The 14,924-nt window shown below is 38.3% G+C and overlaps 1 protein-coding gene across 1 annotated transcript in view; it reads right to left on the bottom strand.

Annotated features, from left to right (window-relative positions):
* LOC126359502 (ubiquitin-protein ligase E3C) overlaps positions 1–14,924 on the bottom strand; it is a 199,414-nt gene that overhangs the window by 36,381 nt on the left and 148,109 nt on the right. Inside the window, exon 11 of the mRNA XM_050007636.1 lies at positions 4,750–4,939. Coding sequence (XP_049863593.1) covers positions 4,750–4,939 — 190 coding nt within the window. The remainder of the gene's footprint in view (positions 1–4,749; positions 4,940–14,924) is intronic.

Below are 14,924 nucleotides of genomic sequence, written 5' to 3'. Positions count from 1 at the left end.
AAATCAGGCTTCTAACTTTTAAAATTTTCCAGCCGAGGGCCCCAGACTCCCCTCCAAATTTGCCATGTGGTACTGATAGCCTCTTCTCAAGGTTGGTAGCTACATAAAAGTGTAATAAACAATAGGACAGACAACAGTAAAAACATGGCAACAGAAATAATCAGGTAGTTAGTGTAATGGTACTTGAATTACGTAACCATTACGGCACCTCACCTCAACCTCTCGATACCAGCAATATTCTACTGTGTTTCTGTAAAGTAGTTAACATATTTCTGAGACAACATTCAGATTTGATTTCATTAATGTAGAGGTACTTTGATACATCAATATGTTTATATTTCAGTGATATTATTCTTGTGTGTATTCTTTCTTTTGTCACTATGATCTCTGACGTATTTGTAACTCTGATTTTTGAGTACGTAAGCGGTTATTAGAGAGTCAAGTCTTGGTCGTCATGTTGAAAAGACGCAAATTGTAGTCAGTTTATAAAACGTGAACTTTAACAGTGAGGAAGATATTTTCAAGTATGTTTTATATTGTGAAGTGATGTTTTGTGTGTTACTTGATATTGCAACAAAAGTAATAAAAAAGAAGTGTAACTTAAATTCGGAGTGCTGATTACTTTTTTTACATCACCATTGTGCTAACTTGCAAAAGTTTAATCTTCAAGAATGGTTTATGAAACACATCTATAAAACTTTTGAATATCGCAATATAACACCTAGGCCTCTTTGCATCCAAGCTTGGCATCATCACTACCTAGATTTTCGATGACTGAGCCATGAATTCACAACGAGACCAGTGTGGGAAACACAAAAAGATGAGTGCCTAGTTTGTCCATTATTTCATGAAATGACTTTATTAACTGAGCTCTAATGACACCTGCCACATAATATAACTTTGTTTTCACCCGAAAATATAGTATTTAGCAGTGTGAGCGACACCACAATCATAATTAATTTTTGACCTTTGTTGTGGTAGGGTTGTTAGAGTAGGAAGGTGCAGTCGAGAGTGGCACAGGGCTCAGCTTGCAGCAGAAGATGTTCCCCACCACAACCATTTCAGACCCGAAGAAAATAAGATCACAGTTGAATGTCCCACTGAGAATGAAATCATTAAAGACGGAACACAAGTTTGGATTAGAAATGCATAGCGAAGGAAATCAGCCATGCCTTTCAAAGTAACCACCCCAGCATTTACATCAAGCAATAAGGAGAAATCATGGTAAATCTAATCTGGATTGCTGGACATGGATTTGAATTGCCGTCATCCCAATGCGAATCCAGTGTGCTAACCACTGTGCCATCTTGCTCAGTCCCTGCACTCGGTCTGATATAGTCAAAACATTAACAACAAGAAGAGAACCCACTCTCTCAGAGGAAATATAACAACCTTTTCAATTCTTCTTTTGTTATTGGCTAGTATCAAGGATAACAAACCTTGCAAGGTGTTTCATTCATCAGAGCACTATATGAAGGAGACAACCTAAAAATGGACAAAAGGGTGCAGCAGAGACAGGAATAACTACATCTGAATCTATTTAACATAGAGTGAAAGGGAGATGACAAGAGTGGCTGGCGGAGGAGGTATGGTTGAGATGCCCATCGATACAACATCTGGTAAGATGTACCTGAACCCCAATCATTGCCCCAAAAACAATTTGAAACATTAGATCTGAGAATAAAAATCCCTTTCTTGGAAGACCCCACTTGGCATGTGAGCTACTGCCTGTAAACTTCCAAAACTACAATGTTGGGATGGCTCATAACATAAGCTAAAACTATGGGTTAACATGGTATGACTGATGAAAAACAATGTGATGGTGGGTTTCTTCTGGGAGCAATGGAAGGAAGAATTTCATACAGGCACAGTCTCATTGAGAGTGTAGATTTTATTAGACTGTGCAGGAGCCCATCAGATGATGTTCCACCTCTGAGTGAGTAAGCACCTTATCTGCATTCAAAAACACATGCCTGTGATTATCAAAATGAATGATGAGTGAGTAGTTACTATTCTAGCAAAACAGCTGGGCAATTCATATCGTGGGATACCTAAATGGCATGTTAGATGTAGAGAAGTTCTCAAGCATATTGGCCACCTTCAACACCTTTTCACACAACATTGCACCATTTATGAGAATACTGAAAGCACATGCTGTCTAAAACCAGTACTTTATAATTCTTCCAGCACTGTATATATAGATTAACTGGCATATGTCATCTTTTTTTAATCTGCCACTTTCCAAAACCATTTCTGACAATGGAGTTCATCATAACACACGTACCCCAAGGCCTGTGCTAATGCAATGTGGGTTCCACAATGAACTTAAAATCTTTTGAGAACTTTTACTCTATTCATAATATTTTCCATTTTAAAACTGCAACAGAAAACATTAAGCTTTCACTTGAAAGAAACCACTAACAACACGTCTTGATCACCTACACAAGAGTTACGAATGATGCTACGTGGTACATGCAACTAACTCTTAGCATGGTTGTTGACAGCAGTAGCTGTGTAAACTGAAACTTACTCGCCCTCTGTCTGTAACAACAGCTTTATGGCGCAGGCAATGTGGTCAAGCCTTAATGAGAAAATGACACTGTGTTCAGTGCACACACTATCAACAAACAAAACTATACTATTAGTTAAAAATTCTGGGAAGTAGATGTCCTCTGCATATCATCATAATCACAAGCAGCTGTAAATTCAAACAATAAGGCTACAATAACATCAGATTACTACTGAAAGCTAAGGTTGGGAATGACAAGAAAAAGTTAATGTTTGTCTGAAGTAACACCTTCTTCAGACTTCTGTCAAAACAGCTGCTCCTGTCACGATTACGTTGAGTAGAGCCTGGCAATGGCAGGAGATAAAGTGCAAGCACCACTGATTATTCCAAAGTCTGCTGGTCCAGATCCACTGAGTAGAGCACCCAAGACTCAAGAAAGTTAACTGTTTAACATTTGTAAACATTTGTTGAAGGCCACACCATGCCAGCAATATTTTATGTAAACAACATCAGTTTTTTTCTCCACTGTTGCTTCATAAAGAGTGAATCACAGGAAAATTATAAGTATGTTAACGCAAAAATGGGAGCACCTTAGCACTGAATGTAGGATATTAGATGGGAGTGATAAAAAGGTGTTACGCTAGTTTTGAGAAAATGAAAATATGATTCTGAGTAAAACTTGATACTGTATAGTGCCACCTCATCCATTATAACATGCTGGATCATGCTCAGTATGCTGTACACGAGGTGATATAGTCTCTGTTCCTCAAGCCTGACCCCCTCTACAATGGCAGCCCCCTTGAGGGCATCCAGCATTGTGTGGCCATTTCCTACAATGACAGACTGTAAGTTTCAGCTAGTCCCAAGCATGCGCAACCAGGTTCATATCAGCATATTTTTTGTACGTCCCATGGCAAAAGTTTAATGTTCAAAATTAATTAGTGCACCTCAACAAGCTTGCGAAATATAGACTGAAATGTTTAAGAATGTAACCATAGCAAATGGTTTGCCTGAGAGGATCAGAGGTAAAATACTTCAGAAATGTGAACATCGATGTATGGCTGTGTGCCATGGAGAGAGAGAGAGAGAGAGAGAGAGAGAGAGAGAATGGCAGCATTTAGATTTAATAAGTGCAAGATTTAATAAGTGACAGAACAAATATAATAAAAACACAGAATCTGGATGTACAAACTCAAACATGGTACACGTGAGAAGTTATACGTTAGACAAACAGGCTATTTGGTGCAATACAATACAATGAAAACACCTGCCAAAGTAAAATAATAGCATTTGGTCATGGTAAAATCAAGGACACTTTCATGTTGATGTGTACAGCTCCTTAGAGACTGCAATTGGTTGTACTGGAGGCGGAGGAGCTTTAAATATGTAATGAATTTGTCTGAGAAAATTCTAAATGTGTTTAAATGTAATAGCTATATTTACACATTTACAAATGCCTTATATACCTTCTCATCCACACACCACAGGTGTTACAGTATATCTTGAAGAAGAAAATAAAAATAAAAAAAATAAGGGGAGAAGAAGAACAAAATTGCTGTACAAAAAACTACTGACAGGTCTCTGTCCTACAACTATATTAGTAGATTGCAGTATATGCATAAATTCAAACAGACAGTTAACTCTGTATTGTAAAGTTAGACTCAGAAATTTGCAAAATATGATGTGCATGTACTGAGAAGTCAGAGAGAATCTCAAATTTGATACATAAATCAGATAGATATGACTGTGCACCCACCATTCAAACCTGCATTTCAAACTATCAGCAAACGGGGATTGTGACAAAACAGTTTTAAATGTACTTAAAGATAGCAAGCTAACAGGTACAATCACAAGTCATGCATTTTGGAATTAGAAGATGTCACTACATATACAGTGAATTTGAAGACAGTTGGTACTAGAAGCAGAATCACATTATGTTATGTGGCTGCGGTCAATCATTACTCAAGTGTAGTAACACTTCCATATTGAGTACCCAAAGTTTCTTCTGTTCAAATACTCAAAAATAGTGAAGACTGACTTTTATGTATTATACTGGAAAAAACAAAAACAAACACATTCATGCACGCACGCATGCACATGCACTCAAAGACAGAACACAAAGAAATTAACACTAAATTATTCTCTTCACATGTAAACATCAATATTACTCAAATTTCTACTTCCAATCAACACAGAAGTATCTTCAAAAATTTATTTATGCTCAGAATTATTTGCATTACCTAGTTCTTCCTTTGTGAATGCTCTCAGTCCTTGAAATGGCCTGTAAACTCTCAGTCGACGTCGCCTTAATGTGAAATCTGATGGTTTATCAACTGGTATGGTAATTTGTTTTGAAATCCAGTGGTTTTCAGGACAGAATGGTCTCCTGATGTCACGAGAGTGAAGCTGTCGCACCAAACCTACAGTAACCTGAAACGTCAAAAGGTGGTGACTCAGTATCATCTTCAAGACACACGAGTGTCCAATTTTTATTTATATTATGCTGATATACCTAAAAAACTAAGGATATTCTGACAAACAAAAATGAAGGCAACCATTGAGAGTATATGGTTGATCTACAGCACTTGGAGACAAGTATCAGCTCAAGACATTGCCCCAAGCTCTACCCTGTGCACCAAGTTTCCTTACCTCCATGATGATTTTGGATTGTTTGATTACATATGGAAAAGAGAAATACCTCAAAACTAGTCAGATTTTATGAGCTTCATGCTCATTATGTGTTTCTCTGCGGAATCCATAAGGAAGAGAATATATGGAATATTCAAACTAGCAGAAAGGACAGGATAGTAGAACTTTTATTTAGACATCAGTGAATAATTTTCATGGTTTCAAAGTGTGCCATGGGAGACCACAATTATTGGGAAGGTGAGGTTAGAACATATCAAACAAATAAGTGACGAAGTTGGGTGAAGGTGCTACTCAGAAATGAAATTGTGGCAGGCAGAACAAAACAGGTCAGAAGACAGGTGACCCAAAAAATTAAAATGGTTATTCTAATTATTATCACTGCAAGGGGCATTCAATAAGTAACACAACATTTTTTTCTGAAGGCAGATTGGTTTTATTCAGGATCCCAATACACCATATTATTGTCCACTCTTTTGGTTACAAAGTGTTATTTTTCAACATTATCTCCAATCAATACAATGGCCTTATGCCTGCATGGTATCGCGCCCTGGTCAATGTCGAAGCCAACGTCTTGTTGCACCATTATCCACATACTGCTTCCCATAGAGTGTAACCTTCATGGGGCCAAACAGATGGAAGTTGCAAGGTGAGAGACCTGGGCTGTAGGGTGGATGAGGAAGAACAGTCCAATGAAATTCTGTAAGCTCTTTTTGGGTGCACAGACTTGTGTGAGGCCTTGTGTTGTCATGAGCCAGAGAACTTTATTAGAATTTTTGTAGCAATGGGAATGTTGTTTCTTCAATTTCCTAAGGATAGTACAATAGGCTTCATAGGTGACTGTTGCATTATAAGGGAGAACATCAAACTGAATAACCCCTTCAGAGTCCCACGGGACTCATCATGATGTTACCAGCCGAGGTTTTTCGAGGAGCGGTGATGTGGTGGCCACTCCATGAATTGCTATTTTGTTTCCATTTTGAAGTGATGAAACCATGTTTCGTTGTGTGTGAAGAGGTTTGACAAAAAATTGTCACAATCAGCTTTGTAATGCAGAAGCTATTCCACACAGACGGTCATTTATTGCTATTTATGGTCTTCTGTTAGGTAGTGAGGAACCCAGTTGGCACACATCCTTCAGTACCCCAACAGCTGGATGAGTGTCAGCATTACCAACAGAGACGTCCAGTTGTGCAGCAAGGTGTTTGAAAGTGATTCATCAATTGCTTGGAATTAGAATGTTCACACATTCCACCACTGCACAAGTCACACCTGTGTGTGCACAGCTGTCATGCTGGAGATTAGACAGATTTGTGAGACCTCGTTATGATGACAACAGACACCTCTCCCAATGACTCATCATGCTTTTGTTCACTGTTCGGTCTCCAAAGACATTCTGCAAACTCCTCTGAATATCTGCAATGCTTAGGTTTTCCACCAAAAGAAACTCAATTATGGCTCTCCACCTGGAATGCACCTCTATTACAGATGCAATTTTGAAGAATATGTATAGGGCTGCCACCTATAGGAACTTCAACATACTATAGGGGCTGAAGCACAAATATTCTACTACGATGTTCCACAACAAATTCTGCATTTTTTTCAACAAGAATTGGTGGAAAAAATCTCTTATTTTTATGTAATTAAAGCTTAAAAATCCTTTAATATCATGATCACATGATCAAAAACACTCTGTTATTGGATGATACACTGGTGATGTCACAGGCTAAGAGTAAGATGAAGATGTAAGTGTGTTGGAGGAGCATTAGCTAAGGTTATGAGGTTTTTAATTACTTTTTCTGCAAATTGTTTAGCTATTTAGTAATGGAAAATGCAATTACAACTTTTAAGTAACGGCAGAAAGGAATTTTGTGACTGTTGATAGTGTAAGCCTTACAAAAGTTGATGTATTTATGCTCCACCCCTTAGAGTGGTGATACGTGCAACAACAGACATTCTTTACCCTGCTCCCTTGTAACATCATTAAATTCACTCAGAACTGAGGAAATGTAGAACTTTTGCAAATGGGTCCTTATATAATAACTAGATTGTCGACCACCAGTCATGACCTACGACCCAAAGCACAAGAAAATTATTCTTGATAAAATTTAATGCTTATTTCCTCTGTAGAAGACACTCAGCAGAGAATCTGTTTCTAACAGGTGTTCAGTGGCACAACAATGACGTCTCTAACTGAAGATAATGGGGTCACACGTTCGAATCCGGGAAGGGTCACACACAAGTTTTACACAAAATACGAAACTAGCATTTGCAAGAACTTATTGTAGCAGTTGTTTCAATTGTGGGATGTGTTATATATAGCTTCACAGTAATCTTAGTCTGAGATATGGACAATGGAGAAAAAAAGCATTTACTTTGCAAACACACAATTCACTTTTCTGGGAAGCATTGCTACTGGTGAAAGTATCACCATACACCTACAGTACATGAGGTGTAGGACAATGAGGTTACATGGAGAAATATAACGTGTGTACAACATGCAGGTGACACAAATGTAAGGGCTGTGAAGTTTGTGAGTGTAAACTAACGTTGGCGTCCTAAGCAGACTGACTTCATCTTTATTTAAGATGATTAAATTGCAAAATTTTAAACAATAAGGATCCTATCTGGACAGTGAAAAGATAAAAACATTGTTTTTAATAAAGTAAAAACTGTATGGTCACATTAACTAGAAAATATTTTTTGAACATAAAGTGTGTGAACAGCGGCTGCAAATGTAAGTGCTTGTAAACAGCAAGGAAAACACAATAATATTCTGTTTCTGATCAGTGTGGTGAAGTTTTGCTTTTGTGATTTAGTTGTCATACGAGAGGGCTGTCAAGTCGTTTTACAACTAAGTTAAAATGTTCTTTCACATTAGATTTGAACCAGTGGTCTATCGACAGCAAATTGTAAAATTTGACAGTCTACCGCTCTGACAACAGAGCTACTGAACAACTGAAGTGTAGTTGGTAGAACAACAATTTTCACTAGGAGTTTAATTTTGTTGAATGATGCTATCTTTTTTGTAACAGTGGGAGAGCGTATCTCGGAGATAAGTTGTAACTTGAGTTGCTATCATGTTATCAAATGAAGCACTAGTGAAACGACTTAATTCATGACATCCACGGATTTATGGCACTATATGAAATCACCGTTTATTTGGAGAGATGCATATGGGACCTGAAGACGACATAATGGCAGCTGCACAGCTGTTGGAGGATTTCACTGATATTGACAGTTAATTTTAATTAAGTTAGTGAATTTGTGTGTCAACATTGTGGCAATTTGCCAGTGAAGTGCTACCACATTTTATGCATCTTCTTTTCAGGAGTTTCTATAGATGTATTTGTACAGTATGGTATTACAAACCATTTATAACCCATTTTGCAAAGCATAAATTTCAAAACAGGACATCAGTATGAATTAGGATTATGAAGTAAGAGCAGCGAGCTAGCCAGTGATGTCACAGGCACCTCATGATTCGAATGGAGTGTTTTAGCGGGCTTTCAAATTACTTTAATTTCATATCCATTTTTGTAGAAGAATACTGAACTTTCTAAGGGGGAGAAAGCATGTTAGGATCATAAAATGACATACTTAATAATTTAAAACAATTTCCAGAAAACAGTCAAATACCCTATTATCAATCTTAACTTCTATCAAATAATCAACAAAGTTAAAAGAGTAAATACTCTGAGCTCCTCTAATATAAAATATAATAATAATAATAATAAAATGCACTCATTGATCTTTTTGTATTTGTACTTCACAATTTCAGAAAAAATGGCAGTCTGATCTGACTGCTGAAAGTAGATGTAACAATTTTTCACTAAATATTTAGTATTTCCAAAGCAGTAACTTTGGTGATGGACATATGTACAAGGACAATTGAGGTATAGTGAAAATTATATAATTACCATAGTTTATTTCATTGTAGAATAAATTACATAAAACATATTTTACTAAAGAGAAGGGTGACTAGATAATCAACGAAGATGGATACATTTATTACAAGGAAAAGTGAACTTAGTCATACTGGATATGGTTTGAAGGAATGCCAGGTCAACACTGTTCAAAAAATGACGACAATATGGAAAGGACAGATTGCTACTCACCACACTGACGAGGCAATGAGCTCACACACACACACACACACACACACACACACACACACACACGACAGTGTTTTCTACTAGGTGCTAAAGCCAACAGAAGAGGAAGAAATGTTAACATTTAAAGTTCTGTTGACAACACGGCCATTACATCTGGAGCACAAGTTCGCACTGGGGAAAGATGGAAAAGGAAATTGGCTGTGCCCTTTCAAAGGAACCATACCAGCACTTGCCTTAAGCAACATACGGAAATCATAAAACTGGATGGCGCAACAGGGATTTGAGCCATTGTGCTCCCAAAGGTGAGTCCAATGTGCTAACCAATGTGCCAACAAAGTCAGTTATGGACACTAAAATTCAACTTCTCATGGTATGTGAAAGCATTAATGGATGTCCTGGTCAAGTTTTATGACACCACAGTGTGGAAACACACATTCTACTACAATGCAAAGCATGAAAGAAAGAGTCTGCCAAGTCAGATTTTTGCCTCATAGAGAGAAACAGTCATATTGGATTCAGTCATATGGAGTTGAACTCCGTATTTGGTGGTTTTTGTATTATAAGGTATGTGCTATGAATATAAGTTGTTTCAGAGCACCAGCACGTGAATGCTTTTCATACATATATGAAATTTTTGAAAATATTGTAAATTTTAAATTGAGAATGCTTGTATTTTGAAATGTGAACTGCTTCTCAGTGTAAGAATTGTGGGACTGGTATTTTAATGTAATTCCTTTCCTGAGATTATCTCCTTAGAAAAAAATGAAGTGATGTGCTCACAAATTATATTCAATAAAGTGATCAAAACGAATGCATTATTCTGTAGGTAGTCTGTCAATGACTCTTCATATGGTCAATCTAAAGAGCAATGTGCTAGGGTATGGGTTGAAGTTTACTGTTCCAATTAGCATTATATGATGCTTATAATGGAATTCAACAGTTGATGAAATGCTATATTTTAAGCTGATATCTGGGAATGTTTTGTCACTTGTATCAAGCCATCAACAAGTCCGGAGCTTTTTCATGATTATCTCTGCTCTTCTTTAACAGTCAAAAAAGAGGATGCAGCTATTTTATACGCATCCATTTCCATAAACAAACAGTGTGATTAGTGCAACAGATGCAGCCAACAGACTGAAGACCACTGTGGTCATAAATCATGATAAATTCTGTCAGATATATCAGGTCATTTTGGAGCATTCAGTAAATACAATGGACACCATGTCTGCCATACTTTGCGATGAGAAACACTGATTAAGCAGGTATCTTTGCTGGAGTGGGTAGTGGGGGACACAGAAAAGACACAGAGGGAGTGAGTCAGAGGAATAGTGGGGTAGGTTGGGGGACATGCCGGTACTGCCTGTGGGGGTGTGCAGGGATCTGATGGGGATGGATAAGGCTGCTATATACTGGGGTGTGAGGGAAGGCTCTGAGCACTATGGGACTTAACTTCTGAAGTCATCAGTCCCCTAGAACATAGAACTACTTAAACCTAACCAACCTAAGGACATCACACACATCCATGCCCAAGGCAGGATTCGAACCTGTGACCATAGCAGTCGCGCAGTTCCAGACCGTAGCGCCTAGAACCACTCAGCCACTCTGGCCAGCGGGGTGATGGAAAGGGGAGGTGGAAGGGTAAATAAGAAATGTAGAGAAAGGAAAGGATTATGCAAGTATATTAGCGAGGGAAAAGGGAAGGGAAAAAATAGTACTGTGTTCCATGAAAAGCATAAGTAATTGTATGGACAGTGATACCGAACTATCAGATTGTTAATTCTCTTTACCTCTGCGGTATGTAATGCCATCGCCAGCAAACTTTAAGAGCAAATAAACCGGACTGTGAAAGTGCCGCTAACATTACTTTGTTGTGGCCGACACGAACTGTGCCTTTATTCGAATGAACTTTGCTGGTATTGGTTTCGGGTGGTGGAACTGTTGTATATCACATTCTATCAAGCCATGAAAGTGAAGACTAATTAACTGTCCAATATAAATGGCTTTCAGTGACGTTGTCGAAGTTTGAAATGCGAGAACAGAGTGGACTGTTTCTTCACATACATGAACAATTCTATGAACTGTGTATTTGTGGCTAAGATTATATGAATATGACAAACCGTGTAATTATGGACGATAGCGTCACCGACAATGCATAAAGTGTAAAAACGAGTGATGTCTACGTCATGTACTTTGAAAGAGAGGACATGTCAACAACGTTCGTATACTGGCATCTTGTGGTTTGTTAATCACCACGGGGTTAATGATACAGCTGTGCCAGAACTTTATTTGCGTTTCGCCGGAGAAGATTAACCAGCGGAACTGTCTGTATCCTGCTCTCATCATCATAACCCACCGACATCGTGCTGCCTAACGCAACACTTCGTATGCAACAAAAAGTTAAGGAATATTGCTAAACGTTATCCCCTGACCTAGAAACTTTCTTTCTCTATTAAAAGTATAAGAATTACAGACTCTGTTTGATTAAATTCTTTGTTTAGTTTGTTTGCTTTTTGCTAACGAAAATAAAATTACAATCAGTGAATTAAAAGTTGCCTGGTAGTCATTGTTGAAACACCAGTAAATATAAACTTCTTCCTCTAATTAGGACTAATTCTCCTTGCACATCAAAATTATTGTAGTTATTTTATGTAGTTTTATGTATTTTTATGAGACTAGATATATGACAGTAACTAATAAGAGTATTTTGTCGCGAAATGTGGCTTCGCGCGAAAATTACAGCGACTGCCATAATTGCTTGCGTTCTGACCAATGATGTAAAAGCTGCTATTTCCGTATTGGTGCTTTTCCTGAAGCGAGCGGGAATTATAAATGTCAGCTATCAAATCATGTAGTGACTGTTTACCCAGTAAGAAAAGTTTTTTGATATTGTATTGCTACGAGTCTTAGTATTAAGAGACACTGGTTATACTCAAAAGTGGGTAGATGAATGGTGAAACCCTCCAGTGTTCATACGATTGTTAACAGTATTGTGTGTGATTCACGAAATTTTGTCACTTTTTCTAATTCCTTTGAAGTTTCAGAGAATATATACACAATTTTGTCAGTTCACGTTAATTTAAGAGCAGTTTCTTGTGAATATTAGAGTTTTCAGTTCATAAACAAAGTGGGATCGTGACCAATTGAGAAGTATAACTAAGAGTGTGGTTTTCCAACAAGAATTTTGGATGACTTCACAGTTCAGATTTTGATAATTATTTTTCCTGTGGGTTGAGCTCATCACAAGTGTTTTGGGCAGCATGCTCAGCAACACGGTAGTCCTGCTGTCATTCGGCCACAGCTTGGCAGCGACTATTTATGCGCACAGAAAACTTGTTAGTTGTCCTGCTTACAAAGATCATGGCACAGTGGTTACAGCTACGTCAGTAGATCTCATTGCTGCTTGTACAGTTGGCCCTATCCTTTGTAGTGTATGAGATGCCTGTGGCAGGACTGGGGTAGTTGGAGTATTAGCCCTGAAGCACAGGGCTGGGAGCAGGGGTCGAGTAGGAACAGCCAGGAATATTTTGTAGGTTGGGTGGGTGTCAGAGCATTGGGTAGGATATTTCCCATTTCAGGCATGATGAGAGATAGTCATACATGGTGAAGAATGTGTTCAGATGCTCCATTCCTGGATGGTACTGTGTGATAAGAGGGGTACCACTTTGTGGCCAGACAGTGGATATGTGTGGGATGGTAGGTGACTGGGGAGTAACAGCACTACAGATCTATTTTTGAGCAAGGTGGGAGAGAAATTCTGCTCAGTGAATGCCTCTCTCAAACTCTTGGCATTAGTATGACAGGTGTGTCAACTATGGCTGTGTAGGCTGTATGGAAGGGTCTTCTTGGTGTAGAATGGATGACAATTGTTGAAATGGAGGTATTATAGGTGGTTTGTAGATTTGATGTGAGCTGAGGTACTGATGTAGCCTTATGGTTAGCATTGATGAAGGGCCTAGGGTTTTGAAGATGGACTAGAGATCCTGCTGTACTTCTGTAATAAGGTCACTGCAGCATCGCTTGTAGGTAGATGTTATCTTACAACTGATGGAGATCATCTACAGGTAATCCCTGTGGTTCATAACCGAATTGGTGGAGCATTGGACAGCAGGTAGAATAATACGGTCAGTATAAGGTTTTAGGCAGTTGATTGTGGTTCTTTCTGCAGATGTGAGGTTGGTCTCCATGTTTAGGGATTTGGGGAATGATTGTGAGGTATGGTTCAAGGTTAGGATATTCTGGAAAATTAACAGCGGATGATTTGGATGCAGCTGGTGTGGATCATGGTTGGAAGAATAAATGGAGTCATGCAGCATTCAGAATTGGTTTTGGACTGAGTCTTGTTGTTGGAGTTAGCGGGGAAAAAGTGTTTCCACTGACTGACCCATGAGAAGGAGAGAGGGTCTTTAACAAGCCTAGCATGATGAATTTGGGAGTGGGGGATAAGGTAATGCCATTGAAAAAGGCTGTACTTCTCCGGACTGAGGCTTTTGAAAGAGAGGTGGGAATGTGCTGCAGGTTTATTTATGCTCTCGATTCTGTAGCGTGCAGAAAGGGAATTTCTGGGGATGGCTTAACATAGAATATCTGCAAGCCATGCTTTGTAGGCTTTTGTGGTGACGGTGGATGATGGTAATCCTAGGCAGGAGTATGAGGTGAATAGATTGGACAATTTTTCTGAGATGGTGGTGTGCATACTGCTCTAGTTCCTGGAGGATAAGTGTTTCAGCTTGGGAGATTGGCTTTAGAAACTTGGGATTTCAGAGGTTGAGGATTTCAAGAATGGAACGGAGGTAGTGGAAGAGGGTTTGGTTCCAATTAATAAGGTTTTGCAGGACTAGGTTTGTGAGAGGCACAGACTGAGGAAATTTAATTATGGAAGGAGAAGTTGCAGCTGGAGATGGGTAAATTGACGGTCAAGCCATTTGAGAGTATCCATAAACTAGGTAATAATGCAGGAACAATATGTGAAACTGAGTTCTGGCTAGGAATAGGGAAACTTTTCTGTATTGGGCATTGGTACAGATGGAAGGAACAAGGTTCTGTAGTGGATAGGGTAAAAAAAGATAAAACCTGAGTAATTAGGGTCTATAGTGAAAAATGAAATAATACAGATGTGGAATCAAGATGAGATCAAAGTGAAAATACGAATAAAAATAAATAACAAAACAATAATAGATTGGGGCACAGGTTAATGGGTAGATATGTGTGAACAGGAGGGACAGCAGATATAACTGGAATAGGTGATGTTAGTAAGATGCCTGTACATGGCTGCCAATTATTACGTATTGTCCAGTTACGGAACTTTCACCTTAATTATGGCATTATGGGAAGTTGCTAAAAATTATAGAAATAGAAATTTTATAATTTGATGTTTTTTTAAAAAATGGAAAAGGTACTGGTTGTATTTTGCTAATTATATGGTACTAAATTATTATAGATTGTGATGATTTCCTTCCTGAGTACATAGCAAACTTGTCTATGAATGATTTCATCACCTCAGCTTACCACGACAGGTTATCCTGAGTAATGACTAATTTTTTACTCTCTGTGTGTCAGCTTAATGAATAGGAGTAAAACTGCTATTGAATTAAGTGAGATCATAAGGTTCAAGGTATTTGTCTGTAGGCTGTTGTGATTTTTCCATAGAGGTAGGT

Source organism: Schistocerca gregaria, chromosome 1, assembly GCF_023897955.1.
Source record: "Schistocerca gregaria isolate iqSchGreg1 chromosome 1, iqSchGreg1.2, whole genome shotgun sequence".
In the NCBI taxonomy this organism is placed as follows: domain Eukaryota; kingdom Metazoa; phylum Arthropoda; class Insecta; order Orthoptera; family Acrididae; genus Schistocerca; species Schistocerca gregaria.
This window is presented reverse-complemented; position numbering and strand designations above follow the sequence as displayed.